Source organism: Schistocerca nitens, chromosome 7, assembly GCF_023898315.1.
Source record: "Schistocerca nitens isolate TAMUIC-IGC-003100 chromosome 7, iqSchNite1.1, whole genome shotgun sequence".
In the NCBI taxonomy this organism is placed as follows: domain Eukaryota; kingdom Metazoa; phylum Arthropoda; class Insecta; order Orthoptera; family Acrididae; genus Schistocerca; species Schistocerca nitens.
The window spans coordinates 440,402,248-440,417,111 of record NC_064620.1 but is presented as its reverse complement, the minus strand read 5'-3'; the positions used below and the strand labels follow the sequence as shown (position 1 = coordinate 440,417,111).

Here is a 14,864-nt window from a genome sequence, read left to right as displayed (position 1 = left end):
AACATGAGACTAAAATGATCCTGGTGGTTGTGGCCCTGATACTGCCTCTCTATCGGGACTAAGCCATATACTTCGAGCTCGAGTGCCCGCCTGTGGGCACATTTGGCCAGTCAGGAAACTAGGCCGTAGCCTGTAAGATTGTATGTACCAGCCATGTGCCCACTGGCAGGGATGGTCAAATGGCCCGTACGCACAACAGAACAAGATGTGAACATGATTCAGTAGGGTGATGTGGAAGATAGTCTGTCTTCTGCACCTGCCCTGTGAGTGAGCTGTGGGTGCTTGCAGACATCTCTGCCTCATGGGGTATAGTTGAAACAGCCTGGAGTGAGATGTGGGTATACTTATATGGATATGCTGTCTGTTCTTTCAGACATGTCCGACACCATATCCATATAAGTATATAGTTCTGGCAATACCGGCCATGACCTCCTCCTTCTGTGTGGATGCACACACATTCCCGCTTACGGGACTTGGTAAGAATGTCTTCCATGAGTAGTGAGTGTGTTGGGGTAGGACACTACGAATGTAGTGTGTGGACATACAAGGTGAGAATGTGGGTCTCACGGGAGGCGTGCACGAGATAGTCCCTGCAGTCGCTCTATCCTCGGTGGCTCAGATGGATAGTGTGTCTGCCATGTAAGCAGGAGATCCGGGGTTCGAGTCCCAGTTGGGGGCACACATTTTCATCTGTCCCCGTCAGCAGCTGAAGGTATTAATATAATTCTAATTTTGAACTGTGGGTGGTCGTATATGATCAATCACAGTGTAAACTGGCAGCAGAAATTTGAATTTGGGAAGTCTATGAATTCTGTGGCATCTCTCTCAAACATTGAGTTTTAAATTTGACTTGTATTATATTCAGAGATTATCCTGCCCCATCCCTCCTTCTTTCTCAGTTGACTGTGCGTCCCTTTATTTTTCATTTCTCTACATTTAATTATGATTTTTTTCTGTTTGCAATTCATTATTCTTTTGACCTATCCGCTAAAAGCATCTTCTCATGTGTAATACTTAATATTTACTTTCAGTTCATTATCACACCCTTATTGTTTCTTATGTTAGTCTCTGTCATGATCAGTAATTTTGGGGCAATTTAATCCCTCTCGTAAGCACTTAAGCAGTTCAGAGTTCAGCTTTACTATGTTTATGATATGCCTCATTAGTTTGTTTATACAGCTCATATGTTGTCCTTTCTCTCTCTCTCTCTCTCTCTCTCTCTCTCTCTGTGTGTGTGTGTGTGTGTGTGTGTGTGTGTGTGTGTCAAAAATCTTGGACGTCATCACCCTTTACTTTAATTTCAAATGAAAGTATTTCCCTCCCTCAGTGTTGATCATTGTGTAAAGTTAAGAATAGAATTCACTGTTGTGGCGAAATAAAACACCTACAGCCATCCTTATGATTTTATTTTATTTTGTTGCAGCCAGTTTCAATGCATCCAGTAATGCTGGCAACTGATGTGATGTATATAGGGATCGTATCAACCCGTACCGCATCAACGACGACCTGAAGATGACACATTGAAACTGGTTGCAACAAAATGAAGTAAAATCATAAGGACGGCTGTAGGTATTTTATTTTGTCAAAATAGTAAACGGCCATCAACAAAATAAAATAAAATCATAAGGATGGCTGTAGGTGTTTTATTTTGTCACAGTAGGAAACGGCCCTCATCCCAGAGACCTCCTGCCAAAAGGATGGACATACAAAGAATTCACTGTTGTTATACCTCTCCAAATAAAAGCAGAAAAGTATTTCTATTAATTGATCATTTCACACATAACTTACTTAAGCTTATGTGAAATGGTTTGTACTCTTTATAAATAACACTGACTGATACCAGTGATAATTGGTTGTTCATGTAGAATTCAGATACAGTTGATGGAGCTTGAGTCGTATTTATTTTGCCCATAAAGGACAACATCATTACAACAGCAATGATAATTGAATATAAATAATACAGTTTATTGCTTTACACACTTGTGAACCATCAGAACTTGTAGGCATTTTAATGATTCACACAATCATCTCCAGGTGGAGAATTGTGGGCCCCCAGGACACACTCCCGGGCGGCCAGCTGCTCAGCTGTAGTTGACGCAGTCTGCAGCTTGTGGTCTAGTGACTAGCATTGCTATCTCTGGGTCACGAGGTCCCGGGTTCGATTCCCGGCCAGGTTGGGGGATTTTCTCTGCTCGGGGACTGGGTGTTTGTGTTGTCCTCATGGTATCATCATAATCATCATCATGTGTGGTTTCATTCCTGATGTTAGTGCAGAATACACACACCTGCTACTGTGACATCAGTGCTGTGCACTAATGCCAAAAGTGTAACCAAACAGTTCTCCATATGAAGATGATTGTGTGGACCAACGAAGCATGTACCGGTACAATAAACAAGTGAAAGACACAGTAACTGTTTCATTTGTAGCTTGCCACATCGTATATCTGCAGTCTGTGAAACATAGTGTATGATGTTAAGAGTGCCAAGGAAGCAGCTGCTACTGTTGCAGTTGGACTGTTGTTCGTTTTCCAGAGTACCATATCTTGCTGGCATCGGAGAGTGGATTCACGTGTGAGAGGAGCAGGTTTACAATTCTTACATTGATATCGTGATTTAAATTCTTGCTCATCAGGAAGACCACAAAAGATTCCTTCCACCACCTCTCTCAATAATAGTTACTGATTTATAGCAAGCCTTCTATTCATTGAGCAGCGGTTAGAGCACACAAAAGACATCCCGTTGCCCTCCCCGTGATTTCTCTAATGTGTGGCACCTGTCGAGCATCACCTCTAGGTATTTGCCAGTCTGCAACAGCGGCAGGTCAGGAGCCAGACTCTCTCTGCTGCACTGAATGTAAGGTGCCATCTGGTGGATCAGTCACAAGGACATCACATTCAAGCCGTGGAGGTGGCATTGAATCGCGACCACGTTCATGCTGCAGGTGAACAATTCTGTGTTATCAGCGTAGAGTGTAAACTACACGTGTGCCACCCATGGTGCATTGACCATGTACAGGGAGTAAAACAAGGTGCCAAGAATGGAACCTTGTGACACCCTCACATGTACTGGCAGATCGGTGGAAGTCCCTCCATCTGCTAAGTCATGGAAAGTGCATTCTGAAAGGAATGAGCACAGCAAGACCACAGGCAACGTGGGTACCCCATCCACAAAGAGTTTGTATACAACGCTGTCGCGCCACATGGAGTCGAAAGCCTTGGAGATGTCGAGGAGCAACAAGAGTACCCGTAGGCACTCCCTCATCTCCAAGGCTCACATCACCTGCTCCAGCAAGCGCAGCAGCTGTTACGTTATAGAATAGCCAGAAACTGAACTGCTCCTCTAGATTGAGCTGTTCAGCCGTGGCATAGCAGACCAGCCACCCTGCGTACATCTTCTCAAAGACTTTGGTGAGGGGCACGAGCAGGCTGATCGACCAGTAGTGTTCTGCCAGTCAGGGGCCCTTGCCGCTTTTGGGGATGGCAACCATTTCCGCATATTTCCACATAGAATGAAAGACTCTGGAGCTCGGAATACTGTTGAAGATGTCCACCAGGGGCTGATAGACCTCTGGCAGCAGCACCTGCAACAGACAGTTGCCAATACTTTTGGTGCCACCCACATTCTTCACGTCGAGACGGCAAAGTTGCCGATCGCCTTCCATGGCTGTTATCGGTACGATCATGTCATCATCACACCTGCCTGCAAGGAATACCAGCAGTGGGTTCTTGACAAGATGGACGTGATCGACATCAATCACATCCATGGATGACTGGAAGTTTTTGGTAAATACGTTTGCAAGGATGCTGGTCTTAGCATCAGGCTTGCAGGTGGTGTCGCTCCCCGCATGGACAGGCAGGACTTGCTGATGGCAACATAGGAAACACTTGGCAATCGGTCAGGCGCTGCTGTCAGTTATCTGTGGGGTAGCCACAAGTCCGCCAAGTTGTGGTTTCAGAGGTCATCAATGGTGGCCCAAATCTCGCACCATACCCTGTTGAGGCAGTGCTTCATCATAGGGAGGCAGAAGAGGCGATTCTTGTCACTAATAATCTCGAAGGTGTGTAGTGGAAGCTGGCATGACATCTCACCTCCTGGGAGTGACCACCTGTGCAGCACCAATCAACTGCCAGGCGAAGAAGGCCAACAGTTCATTGATCCCCTCCAGGGCAGGATCAGTCTCATCACTACAGTAGCCAAGCATTTTGGCTCAGAATCTGTCCTGGTTGATGCCACAAAAGTTGAGACAGCCAGCTGACATGGATGCACCGATTACCTCCATGTCGAAGACCACCAGGAGATGATTGGTTGACAGGGCACATCGGACTATGGCCAACGTAAATTGTCTGACACCTTTGAATATGGTGATGTTGAGCACATGGACTGGCCTCGGGCGAGGAGTACCATGTGGTCATAAGTCCCCAAAACCATAGCATAGAGCAGCATGAAGCAGGTGACACCCATTGGTGTTGGTGAGGAAGGAGTTCCATTGCATGCTTTTGACATTGAAATCGCCCACAGTGAAAAGTTTCCCACACAGTGATAGCAGGATGTCGAGGTCTGCTTCCTGTACCAATCCCTTCAGTGGCCACATGCTCCAATGAAGTTGTTTACTCCTGCTGTGGTGGTAACAGCCAACCCAGCAGCCTCCATCATGGCGAGTGGCGGCAGCTGTACCTTGTAGTAGGCAGCAGACCCTCCACCAGCAATCAGTTCATCACTGCGATAGCACCGATAATTGGCTACCCTTACCCGTATTTCAGGTTTCAGGAAGGTCTCGCATAAGAAGCAGGTGTCAGTTTCCTCATCCCACGAGAACTCCCCAAATTCCCTCTGCTAGGACACCAAACTGTTACCATTGATATGTAAATTATCAATGTTGTGTCTCGGAAGCAGCGGCGGATACAGATGGGGGGCACACGCGCCCCACATGTGGAGCTGCTCACATTGCCACCTGCACCACCCCCAGCAGTCAGGACTGAATCGAGTTATCGAGTAGTTGTACTTTTTTATGTAGCATGCGTGTCCGTGTCATTGTATTTTATACATTTCTGTCTAATTCATCATTTAAGGAAGAGAACCACAATTGTAACTTTTTTATATCATGAGATGGCATTGTCTTGTATATGTGTATAATCAGTTTAAATAAAACTTTGCCTGTGACTTGATTATTTATTATTATAGTAAAAGTGAAGGTAGCTCAAGATATATTTAGCACCCCTCCGTGAGGTTTTTCTGCATCTGCCGCTGCTTGGAAGTCACAACGTAGGCCTTCAGGACCATCCTAGCAGTGATGACTAGTGCCAGAAGCTGTTGGAGCAACTGGCTCAATGATCACAAGACTGATCAGAGCTCAGCTGTGGAGGCCGCTTGGGCGGCCTGCACCATGGGGGAAGCTGGTTGTGGCCACTCAGCATGCAGCAGCTGCTGCACAGCCTCAGATGCCGGCTGTGGCACATCACGTGGAACGGGCCACTGACACATCAGCACATCAGTTTCAGACTGCCATGGGGGTGGCTTGCATTGCGCGACAGTGGCGCCTGCGGGGAACGACAGTCATGGCTGCGGGAGTAGCCGCTGCCTCATGTATAGCCACAGATGCTGCAGGTGGCTGCCATGACTCATGCCTCTGGGTGGAGGGGTCAGGCGCCCCACCCTTAGTAGTAGCAGCAGTGAAGCTAGTGTGAAGTTGCACCCTCCTGTAAGATGCATCCTTGCCTCACAGTTGTGTTCACAGCCTCTGCAGAAGGGCAAGCACCCTCTTTAGCTGGCAACATGTGCACCGCTGCTGTCACAACAAGTCAGCTGCTTCTTGCGAAAAAGGCCACGGGCCTGAGCACTTGATGCAGCAGACCAGGAGACCAGTACCTCTGGATGTAGTTAAGCTGCTGGCAAGAGTAGCATTGTACTGTCTCGCCTTTGGCCCAGAGTGACTTGACTGTCACATTGAAATGTCCAACAAATTGCACCCATAAAATTTTGCGATTTTCCAGGTTGTCAACAAGGACAACCTGGCACAGCGGCATGTTTTGGTGTGCGCGCAGTGACTTCATCAAGCTGGTGGACCCGATGCCAAAGCCCAAGTCCTCAAATTTGTCTTGGAGACAAGTAGACTCCTGGCACCCAGAAGTAGTACCTGTAGTGATGGTCAGGAACAGGGCACTGGATGGCCTCTCATCCAGCAGTGATTATGTTAGTACAGAGAGCACCACAAGACATATTGGTGTTACAAGGCCCTCAGTCTCCCCCTCGGCGTTGTGTTAAGAGGCCAGTTCGAAGTTCCACAAGCAGCAGATAGTGGTTACTCAGATGTTGTCATCTCAGGAATGGCAAGCAATGTGTGCACGAGAAGTGCTGGAACACCTAATACGTGGATGTCACTACATTGTAACAATCATTGAATTGTGTGCTTTGGTATGAGTGCCATCAATCCTAATGACAAATTGAAATGAGAGCTGGAGAACTGTGGTATTTATGGAGACAGGTGGAAGGCAATTAGGTGAGGCTCTGTTCGTTATCTCCAAACGTGACATGCTTCTTTACTAGTGGTCAGCGACGCTCATTCTGCTGTGTTTGCGTAACAATTTGTTACAGTCTCTTAACCGCTCTCTCAAGTCTCTGATAGGTGTTATTGCATCCGAGATATAGCTTGTTGCTCCACATTAATAGAGCTAATGAATCTCTCTCTCTCTCTCTCTCTCTCTCTCTCTCTCTCTCTCTCTCTCTCTCTCTCTCTCTCTCTCTGTCTCTGACTCTCTGAGTCAAGGTGTCAAGGTTCTACTGAATGTGTAGCTCATGCCTGGGAACTGGTGCAGATGTTGCAACGTTTGCTCACATCCGCAATTGACTTACAGTGTTGATTGTTTCTTTTTGCCGCATTGCTAAGTCACCACCTCTGTCTAGTATCACCTGTGGCTGTGCCAGTGTGAACTTCAGAAAAGATTTATTTCCTTCCCCTTTTCTACTTTGTGGTGTAACACATGGTCTCACCTGTCAGTAGTTGCGGTACCCATTAATTATGCAATTGTATACAACACAATAGATGCTGAAAATTCTTACTGTTCTCTTCTGTCCGTTCAGTTCATTTTTAAAGGCTTGTAACAATAGGTCACCAGACTGACACTTTGTGCAAACAGTCACTTGACCTGTGAAATTTATTTAGACCATGAAAAAGTAGCGAAGCATAAACAGCGTTGACACGATGATTGTGCCGAATCAAAGAAGGTCATCACGATAGAACAATGCCGCATTGCAGTGTTAAATGAGATGTCATGCTGTACTGTATACTTCATAGATGTACCAAGCAAAGACAAGACAGGCCGAGCCTTAGCCTGCACATCATACTCGTGTCCAGTTTGGTGCATTGTGAACTATCCTGTTGTAGCTTGTTATGCTGTGTATTGCAGAACTTGCCCAAAAATTATTAGGTTGGCAAACACAAAATGCACTGTTGCAAGATGTTTGTTTCAATCTGTACAGTGTCTACTTTAGTTTACTGACAATGTATATAATTATAGCTCATTTCTTTGGTTTCACAAAACAATATCCTGTGAAACAACAGGAAATGGGGGAAACATTTTTTTATGTCCCATTGGAAAATATTTCATGTTACAGACCAGTCTAAATGTCATTTATGGAGTATAGTTTCACCTATGGTTACCATTTTTGTTTTAAAGAATACAGAAATTCAAAGTATTAATTCAGTGCCTGTATGTTTGTACCAGTTTTTGTGCTGGTAATCATTACTTAATTTTTTAGATTAAAGCTTTAAAAAATCAATGAATACACAGCTGCTGTTACAGTGAAGTGCTTTGAAAATTTCTGCTTTTGCACTATTGAAACTAAGGTTGCACATTCTATTTATTGAAACCTTCTTGTTCCTTGGGGTTACTCCCAAAGGCCTAGCATTGAAAGCCTCTGTTTCTGGATGTAATCCTATTCTACACTAGCCTCTTTTACAGTTTCAAATACAGTTATCTTTTGCACATAACCAGCTAATCTGTGACATATATGCTCTATCTGCCAATTTCCACTCCACCAGACTAATCTCATTCTACAAAATCCTCAAATCGAGTGCCCCTCTTATTTCCTGCCAAGCCAATTTCAAACGTCAACAACATGCCTGACTTCTACTCAGTAAACTATCTCACCTTCTCCTAAACTACCTGAACAGTGGTGTTTCCCTTCCTGTCCCTCTGCAGCTCCATAAACTGCCACATCACCAGTCACCACCCCTCTCCTACAAACTGAGCTTGGCCAGCCTCCGTAAAATCCCTCAACCTTCACCAATGCTTCCCAGACCAATAAAAACTCATAATCATAGCAACAAGTCATAACAGTACAGTGTTCTTAACCTCTCATCTAAAGCACTCTCCCCTCGTGAATTATCTCTGTTACCCAAGAGTCTCACTTTCAGCCCTAAACCTGCATTTAATCTTGCTGCTTTGGTGAAGGACCTACTTTCGTTTACATATAATGTCAACTGGAAATATCACTTTTCAACCCAATTCCAAAACCATTCCCACAGCAAACCTGACATTGAACCCTCAAAATCCCAACTTAATCCACCATCAGTACCTCAAAATCATCCCTTACAAACCTTCCAAGAATTCCTCACATCCAGCATTGCTTCAGAGCCCTTCCTCCAGTTCCTACAACATGGACCCTAACTTGTCCTATCCAGAACTCCAGGCTCTTCATTCCCTAAAAGCTGATAACTCCATCACTATCCTCTCAGCAGACAAGGATCTACTGCTGTGGTACTTGACCAATGGGAGTATGTAAGTGAAAGTCTCTGCCAGATATCTGACACATCTATGTACTGCTCCTGCCATCAGGGTCCCATTCCTGTGGTTGAAACTAATCTGCAGTCCCCCCTTAAAAACTCAGGACCTGCACAAGGACTTATACCCCAATCTATACTTCTTACCCCACCCAAACCATGTATCCCCACCTTTTACCTTCTTCCCAAGATGCATAAACTCAATTACCCTTGCCGTCCTATAATTTCTGGCTTCAAGCACCCACCAACTATGTATCTACCTTAGTTGATAAACACCTACAATGCTGCTCCAAAGATTTCCCTCCTATATTGAAGACACCATCCATTTTGTAGATCATCACAACTCTGTGCCCCTCCCACTTCCACTACACACCCTGCTTGTCACCATTGATGCCACCTCCCTCTGTACCAACATCCCCCATGTATGCAGTCTGTCTGCTGCTGAACATTTCTGTGGTCAGTACCCACCCAATTCAAAACCCATGACATCCTTCCTGCTCATGTTAATCAGCTTCATGCTTACCAACAAATACTTCCTCTGTGAAGGACAGACATACAAACAGATAGAGGCACAGCTATGGGAACAAAGGTGTCCCCTTCTATGCAAACCTTTTCATGGATCACTTGGAGTGGGCTTTCCTGGGATCTATAAGCCTTCAGCCCCTGGTTTGGTTTAGATACATTGATGACATGTTTGCCATGTGGACTTATGGTGAGGCTGACCTATTAAAATTCCTGGAATCTCTAAATAACTCTCCCAGTTAATTTTCACATGGTCTTATAACAGATCCCATGCCACTTTCCTTGGCATTGATCTCATCCTCACCGAAGGTCAGCTACACACACCTATTCACTTTAAACCTGCTAAAAAACAACAGTACTTACATTTTGACATTTGCTGTCCTTTCCACGTCAAATGTTTCCTTTGTACACCCTTGGAATTCTAGGCAAACATATTGGTTCAGATGCAGACTCTTTACAGCAATACACCACCATTCTCACCCAAACATTCTGGACCATCACATACAATCCTGATGCTTCTGCTACCTCCAAGAAACAACTTAAGAGTGCACAACTTATCACCCAGTATTATTGTGGTCTTGAATTTATTAATCAGCTACTTAAACAAGGCTATGACTTTCTAAAATCTTAGCCTGAAATGAGGTTCATTCTGTCAGACATTATGCCCATCACATCTAGAATAGCTTTTTGTCACCCTCCCAGTCTCCGCAATATCCTTGTCAGTCTGTTTACTCCTGCACCCATCTGCCTACCCTGTGGCTCCACCCCTGTGACTGTGCCCACTGCAAGACTTGCCCTATGCACCCCCATACCACCTCTTATCAAGTTATCAAATAGAATGAATGGGCATAGGCAGAGTGTGTATGCAGCCAATACACAATATTCTGTTGCAGAGCATGCTATACAGCATGACAGTCATGACGTTGATGTGTGTTTCACCGCACGTGCCATCATCTTCTTCAGTCCAAAAATTGGTTTGATACTGTTCTCCACACTAGTCTGTCCTGTGTCAGTATCTTCTTTGTTGCGTACCTACTGCAACCTGCATTCGGTTGAACTTGTTTTTTGTAAGCAATCCTTGAACAGTTTGCACTGCGATCATATTTCCTTTTATCTTCAGTGATTTCATCCCTATTGATCCATTGTTTTCATTTCAGTGCATTTGATCAATTTTGTATATATCCCTTGTCACAGGGAAAGTCACAGTCTTCTACTAACTCCCTTCTCACAATGCTACTATTCCCGTATAACTCCTGAAGAATCTCTGGTAGTAGTGTTCGAAAACCATTGGTGGAAACATCAGAATAAAAGTTTAAATTGGGTCTTGGGCATACTCAGATGGTTTAATGGTTAAGGCAGCTGCTCACAGTAGGAAGGAAATCCAATTGCAAGCCTGTTTGGCACAAATTTTCAGTTGTCACTGTAGGTTTATTGTTAGGATGAAATGTGCAGTTTTCAGTTTGTGTCAATAGATAAAACCACCATGTTGCGAAAAGGGACCCATTACAACTCTGATGTTGGTGATTAGGGAACTTTGTTTTTTGGGTGTCATTAACATATGCAATTGCCCAGAGCTAAAACTAGCTATCTTCTGTTAACCTTTTATTGAGTTTATGATCCCTGATTCTGACTATATTTGTCATCTGCTTATTCCCCCTTTGTTGTTGCCCGTGGTGTGTCTTCACTGCCCCTCTTTGCCCTTTACCATACGTGATATTATTCAACATCTGATGAATCATAAACATTTTTTCTCATTGTTTCTTACTAACAGTACCCTACATATAAGCTTATGTATTTCGTATTCAATTTGTTAATTGTATCTGCTAGACATCGATTTGCCAAAGAACGCTGTATTGCCTTATAGTACAAAATCTGACAAAATAACGAGTCTGCTTACATTACCTAGGAACTGTTTGTTGTTTGATATTTGCACATATTGCATTTCAGATGTACTGAATCATTTTGCTGTGGATATATTTGGGCTCAGATTGGTTTCACTTTGAAGATAATGACCATGAATTGAACATATTTTGTAAGTACACATGATCAGTTTAAATTTCTGGGTCAGACCTCAAACACATTTTCTGTTAGAATGCAAAAACACAACTGCTTGTAAGCTGCTGCTGTGATGGTAAACCAAACTGAAACTTGTCATAGCACGAAGACACAGTTCAAAGTTGAAAAAGTCATACTCCAGTGCTCAAAGGCAAACAGTTTCGACTAATGTAAGTAGTCTCATTTCTATTTTGTCAGACCTCACACCATTATATTTAACTGGATCTGTATTAAATAGAGGTGACCCTCTGAAATTGTTAGTATTATGTGTTTATGAATTATTTGTTGGTATAATACTGAGTGTTCATAATTAAACTGAGGGTTTTGAGAGTGTGACAGTGCAGGCTGTATAAGACACTGAAACATTGTAGGTATGTTTGTTAATCAGTGTACTCATGGAGTACGTAGAGGAAAAAAATAATATTTCCACTTTCTGCCACCAGATGAAAATATGCCACTGTAAGCAGTCAGAATACGAAATGTTTCAGTTTCGATATCTGTATGCTCTTTGTCACTTGGCGATGTTTCTTGATTTCTTTTGTGAAATGTCTGTCGGTGAAAAGGTTTAAGGAGGTTGAAATTTTCCATATGAATGTAATGGCTGTTGAGAAGAAAGACAGTGCACTCCCAGTAAAGTTGTTTGATAAGAACGGCAGCAACAGCAATTCTGCATTGCAGGAACATCACCGAAAGAAACAGCTGCAAAGAGGCCCCATGTCAATAAATGAGATAAAGAATATGATCGAGAAGTTTGAAAAAGCAGGTGAATTAAGTTGTTCAGCAGGGAGAGAGAAACAACCCATTCCCATGACAGTTGTTGACAAACTTTCTTTAGCTGTGGGCAACGATGCAGCATGTGCCTCAGGCTCAGGTGCCAGTGCTTGAACTGTGTCACAGGAAATCTCTCGGCCCTGGTCAACAGTTCAAAAGATTTTGTGGCACATTTTACACTGGTTCCCCCCATGAATATTCTTTGGATGAACACATGTTGTGCAGGAACATCCACCTCAGTCAGTGTACATGACTGTGTGGTGTGGTTTCACAAGCTCCTTCATTCTCAATCTGTATTTCTTCAAGGAGATGACATCTTGTGGGCCTGAGCATGTTATAAGGATCTCCTCATGTAATACATGATTCCAGCTTTGCAAGAACACAACCGTGTCTACACCAATATTGTCATGTAAGCTGGGGCAACAACACACGTTGTGTGGCAGGTGAAAAATTTGCTTCAAGAAACATATTGAAATGACCGCATCATCTCTAGAGAATTTCAAGATGTGTGGCCTTCCAAATCCCCTGACCTAAATCCATATGATTTCTGGTTGTGGGGATATTGTGTCCATTAGGGATGTATCTTTACTATTTCTGATCAGAAGGAAAGCACACAACATATTGCTCTGATTACACCAGATATGCTGCGAGCAACTGTCAACCACAGCCTGTTACCGATGCAGCATGTTGCTGAGTCAGGAGGCTATATTGAACATATGTTGTAACTTCTGACCATATCCTGGCAAATGTTTAAGAACCACCATTATCATGTGTTTATTTCTCCCCTTTTTCCTGCAACCACAGCGTGTTATGATTGCTTACAGTGCCATATATTCACCTGGTGGCAGAAGGTGGAACTATTCCTCCACCCAACATACTCTGGGAGTGCACTGATTCATGAACATGCCTAGGATATTTAGGGTTAAGAAGTTGGCAGCTCTAACATTAATAAATGTTTTATATATTTATCAAATTTACTTTTTAATTTTTTATTATGCAATTTAAAAAAAATAAACATATTACCTCTTCTCTACACTCAGAATATTGTTTTCCTGTTGTAGGTTTCTCACACTCTTTTAATGAAAGACAACACTTTTACAAAAGAGCATTAGTTTTCAAATCGCTTTTCTTTAAGTTTTCTTTGGAATGCTCTGTTCACAATGAATCACACATTCATCCCAATAATAAAAGTGAAGAAGCACTCTCTAGTATTATGTATAAAGTAATTTTATTTCTCAATCATGTTTACAGAAGAAGTGAAACAGACTGTAACAGGTGGAGGGTTAAGAATGTTAAGTGATGGGAAGATATCGAAGGACACCAAACTACAGCTTACTACAAAAATAAAACTGCTCCGTGCACACATACTGAGGTAATATAAGTTTAGAATATGGCAGTACTTATAATAAAGTACTGGTTGAACCTGTGAGAGGCACATTTGCAAATTGATTCAGACAAATCATTATTCTGGCAGGCTAGTAATGGAAGATGACAATGATGAGGATAATGATGATGAAGATACTGTCGACATTTTTCATTATGCTGATAATTCTATGGAGTACCATGGAGAAGATCCACAATCATTCAAAATTTCAGCAGACTTAGCTCCAGGTGTTGAATTTCTCATCAGCTGTTACCCACAGTTTGTCAGTATCTCAGACATACCACTGGATACTGACAGTGAGAAGGTATGCAGTTGCTCTCAAGGGCATAAAATTGTGTTGTATTTTTGATTCACTTATTTTATACTGCATATAATAATTAAATTATGTGCTTTTTTTCTTTTAGATAAACCTGGCTTCAGACCTTTGGCAGCGTGGGCTCCTCCTCAAGTGTGATTAGAGTTCCTAACTGGTTTTTGTAAAACATTTCTGATCTGTGTTTTTGACTGAGCATCTTCAAAAGTGTGGCAGATTACGACATCCTACACCTCAGCTTGTGATGCTTGTTCTTTCTGTAGCCAGATTAAACTTTTAATAAACTGACTTCACTTTGTTGCTGAATTATTATCTAGGTGAATTTGTCATCGTTAAGGTTTTCCTGCCTGTTTACTTTATCCTGCAATTATCTTATGATAGCAACAGCATGTATCTTCTGATAAAGAAATTTAACATAACAACTTGCAGTTTATGAATATTGATGATGATGATGATGATGATGATGATCTTCGTCGTCATCCTGTTGTGGTAAGGAACTTTCTTGAAAGAACTCACAAGCACTGCAGAATGTTAGAATCATTCAGGAAACAAACCTCAATTTGTGACAATTACCCCAGCAAGGTATGAAGCTGAGCTGCTGAGAAGTTTCAGAACTAGAAGAGAGGTATTGGCAGAAACTGTAGGACAGATTGTCCATTTAACATGGATGCTTGGTTGCATAGACATTGTCCAGGAGATGTAAGAGTGTGGGCTAAAGTTCCATTCCAGAGAATAGTTTTAATCTGTTAGAAAGTTTCATTACAATGCACACACAGCTTGAGTGAAAGGTTCATCCTGAAATTTGGTGGGAATGTAAAACTGACTCTAGTAACAGCATAGTAAGAGATGGGGCAAAAAAATGAGAATTTTTATGACAAATAATGAGTCAGTGAATGAGAGTATGGTTCTTTTTTCTAATTCTTTTGCAATAAAACATATTGCCGTACTGATAGTTTCGCTTGTTACAACTAAAAGAATTCAAGGGTCATTTCTCTTCTTGACTTACTTTTGCTACGGCAACTCATACGCCTGATGATACT

At 42.8% G+C, this 14,864-nt stretch overlaps 1 protein-coding gene across 2 annotated transcripts in view; it reads left to right on the top strand.

Annotated features, from left to right (window-relative positions):
* LOC126195156 (ribosomal oxygenase 1) overlaps window positions 1–14,130 on the top strand; it is a 65,434-nt gene extending 51,304 nt beyond the window's left edge. For both annotated transcript variants that reach the window (XM_049933663.1, XM_049933664.1), the window contains 3 exons: window positions 13,379–13,499; window positions 13,602–13,815; window positions 13,916–14,130. In XM_049933663.1, the coding sequence (XP_049789620.1) occupies window positions 13,379–13,499; window positions 13,602–13,815; window positions 13,916–13,969 (389 nt within the window). In that variant the 3' untranslated portion in view covers window positions 13,970–14,130. The remainder of the gene's footprint in view (window positions 1–13,378; window positions 13,500–13,601; window positions 13,816–13,915) is intronic.
* The last annotated feature ends 734 nt before the right edge of the window (window positions 14,131–14,864 follow it).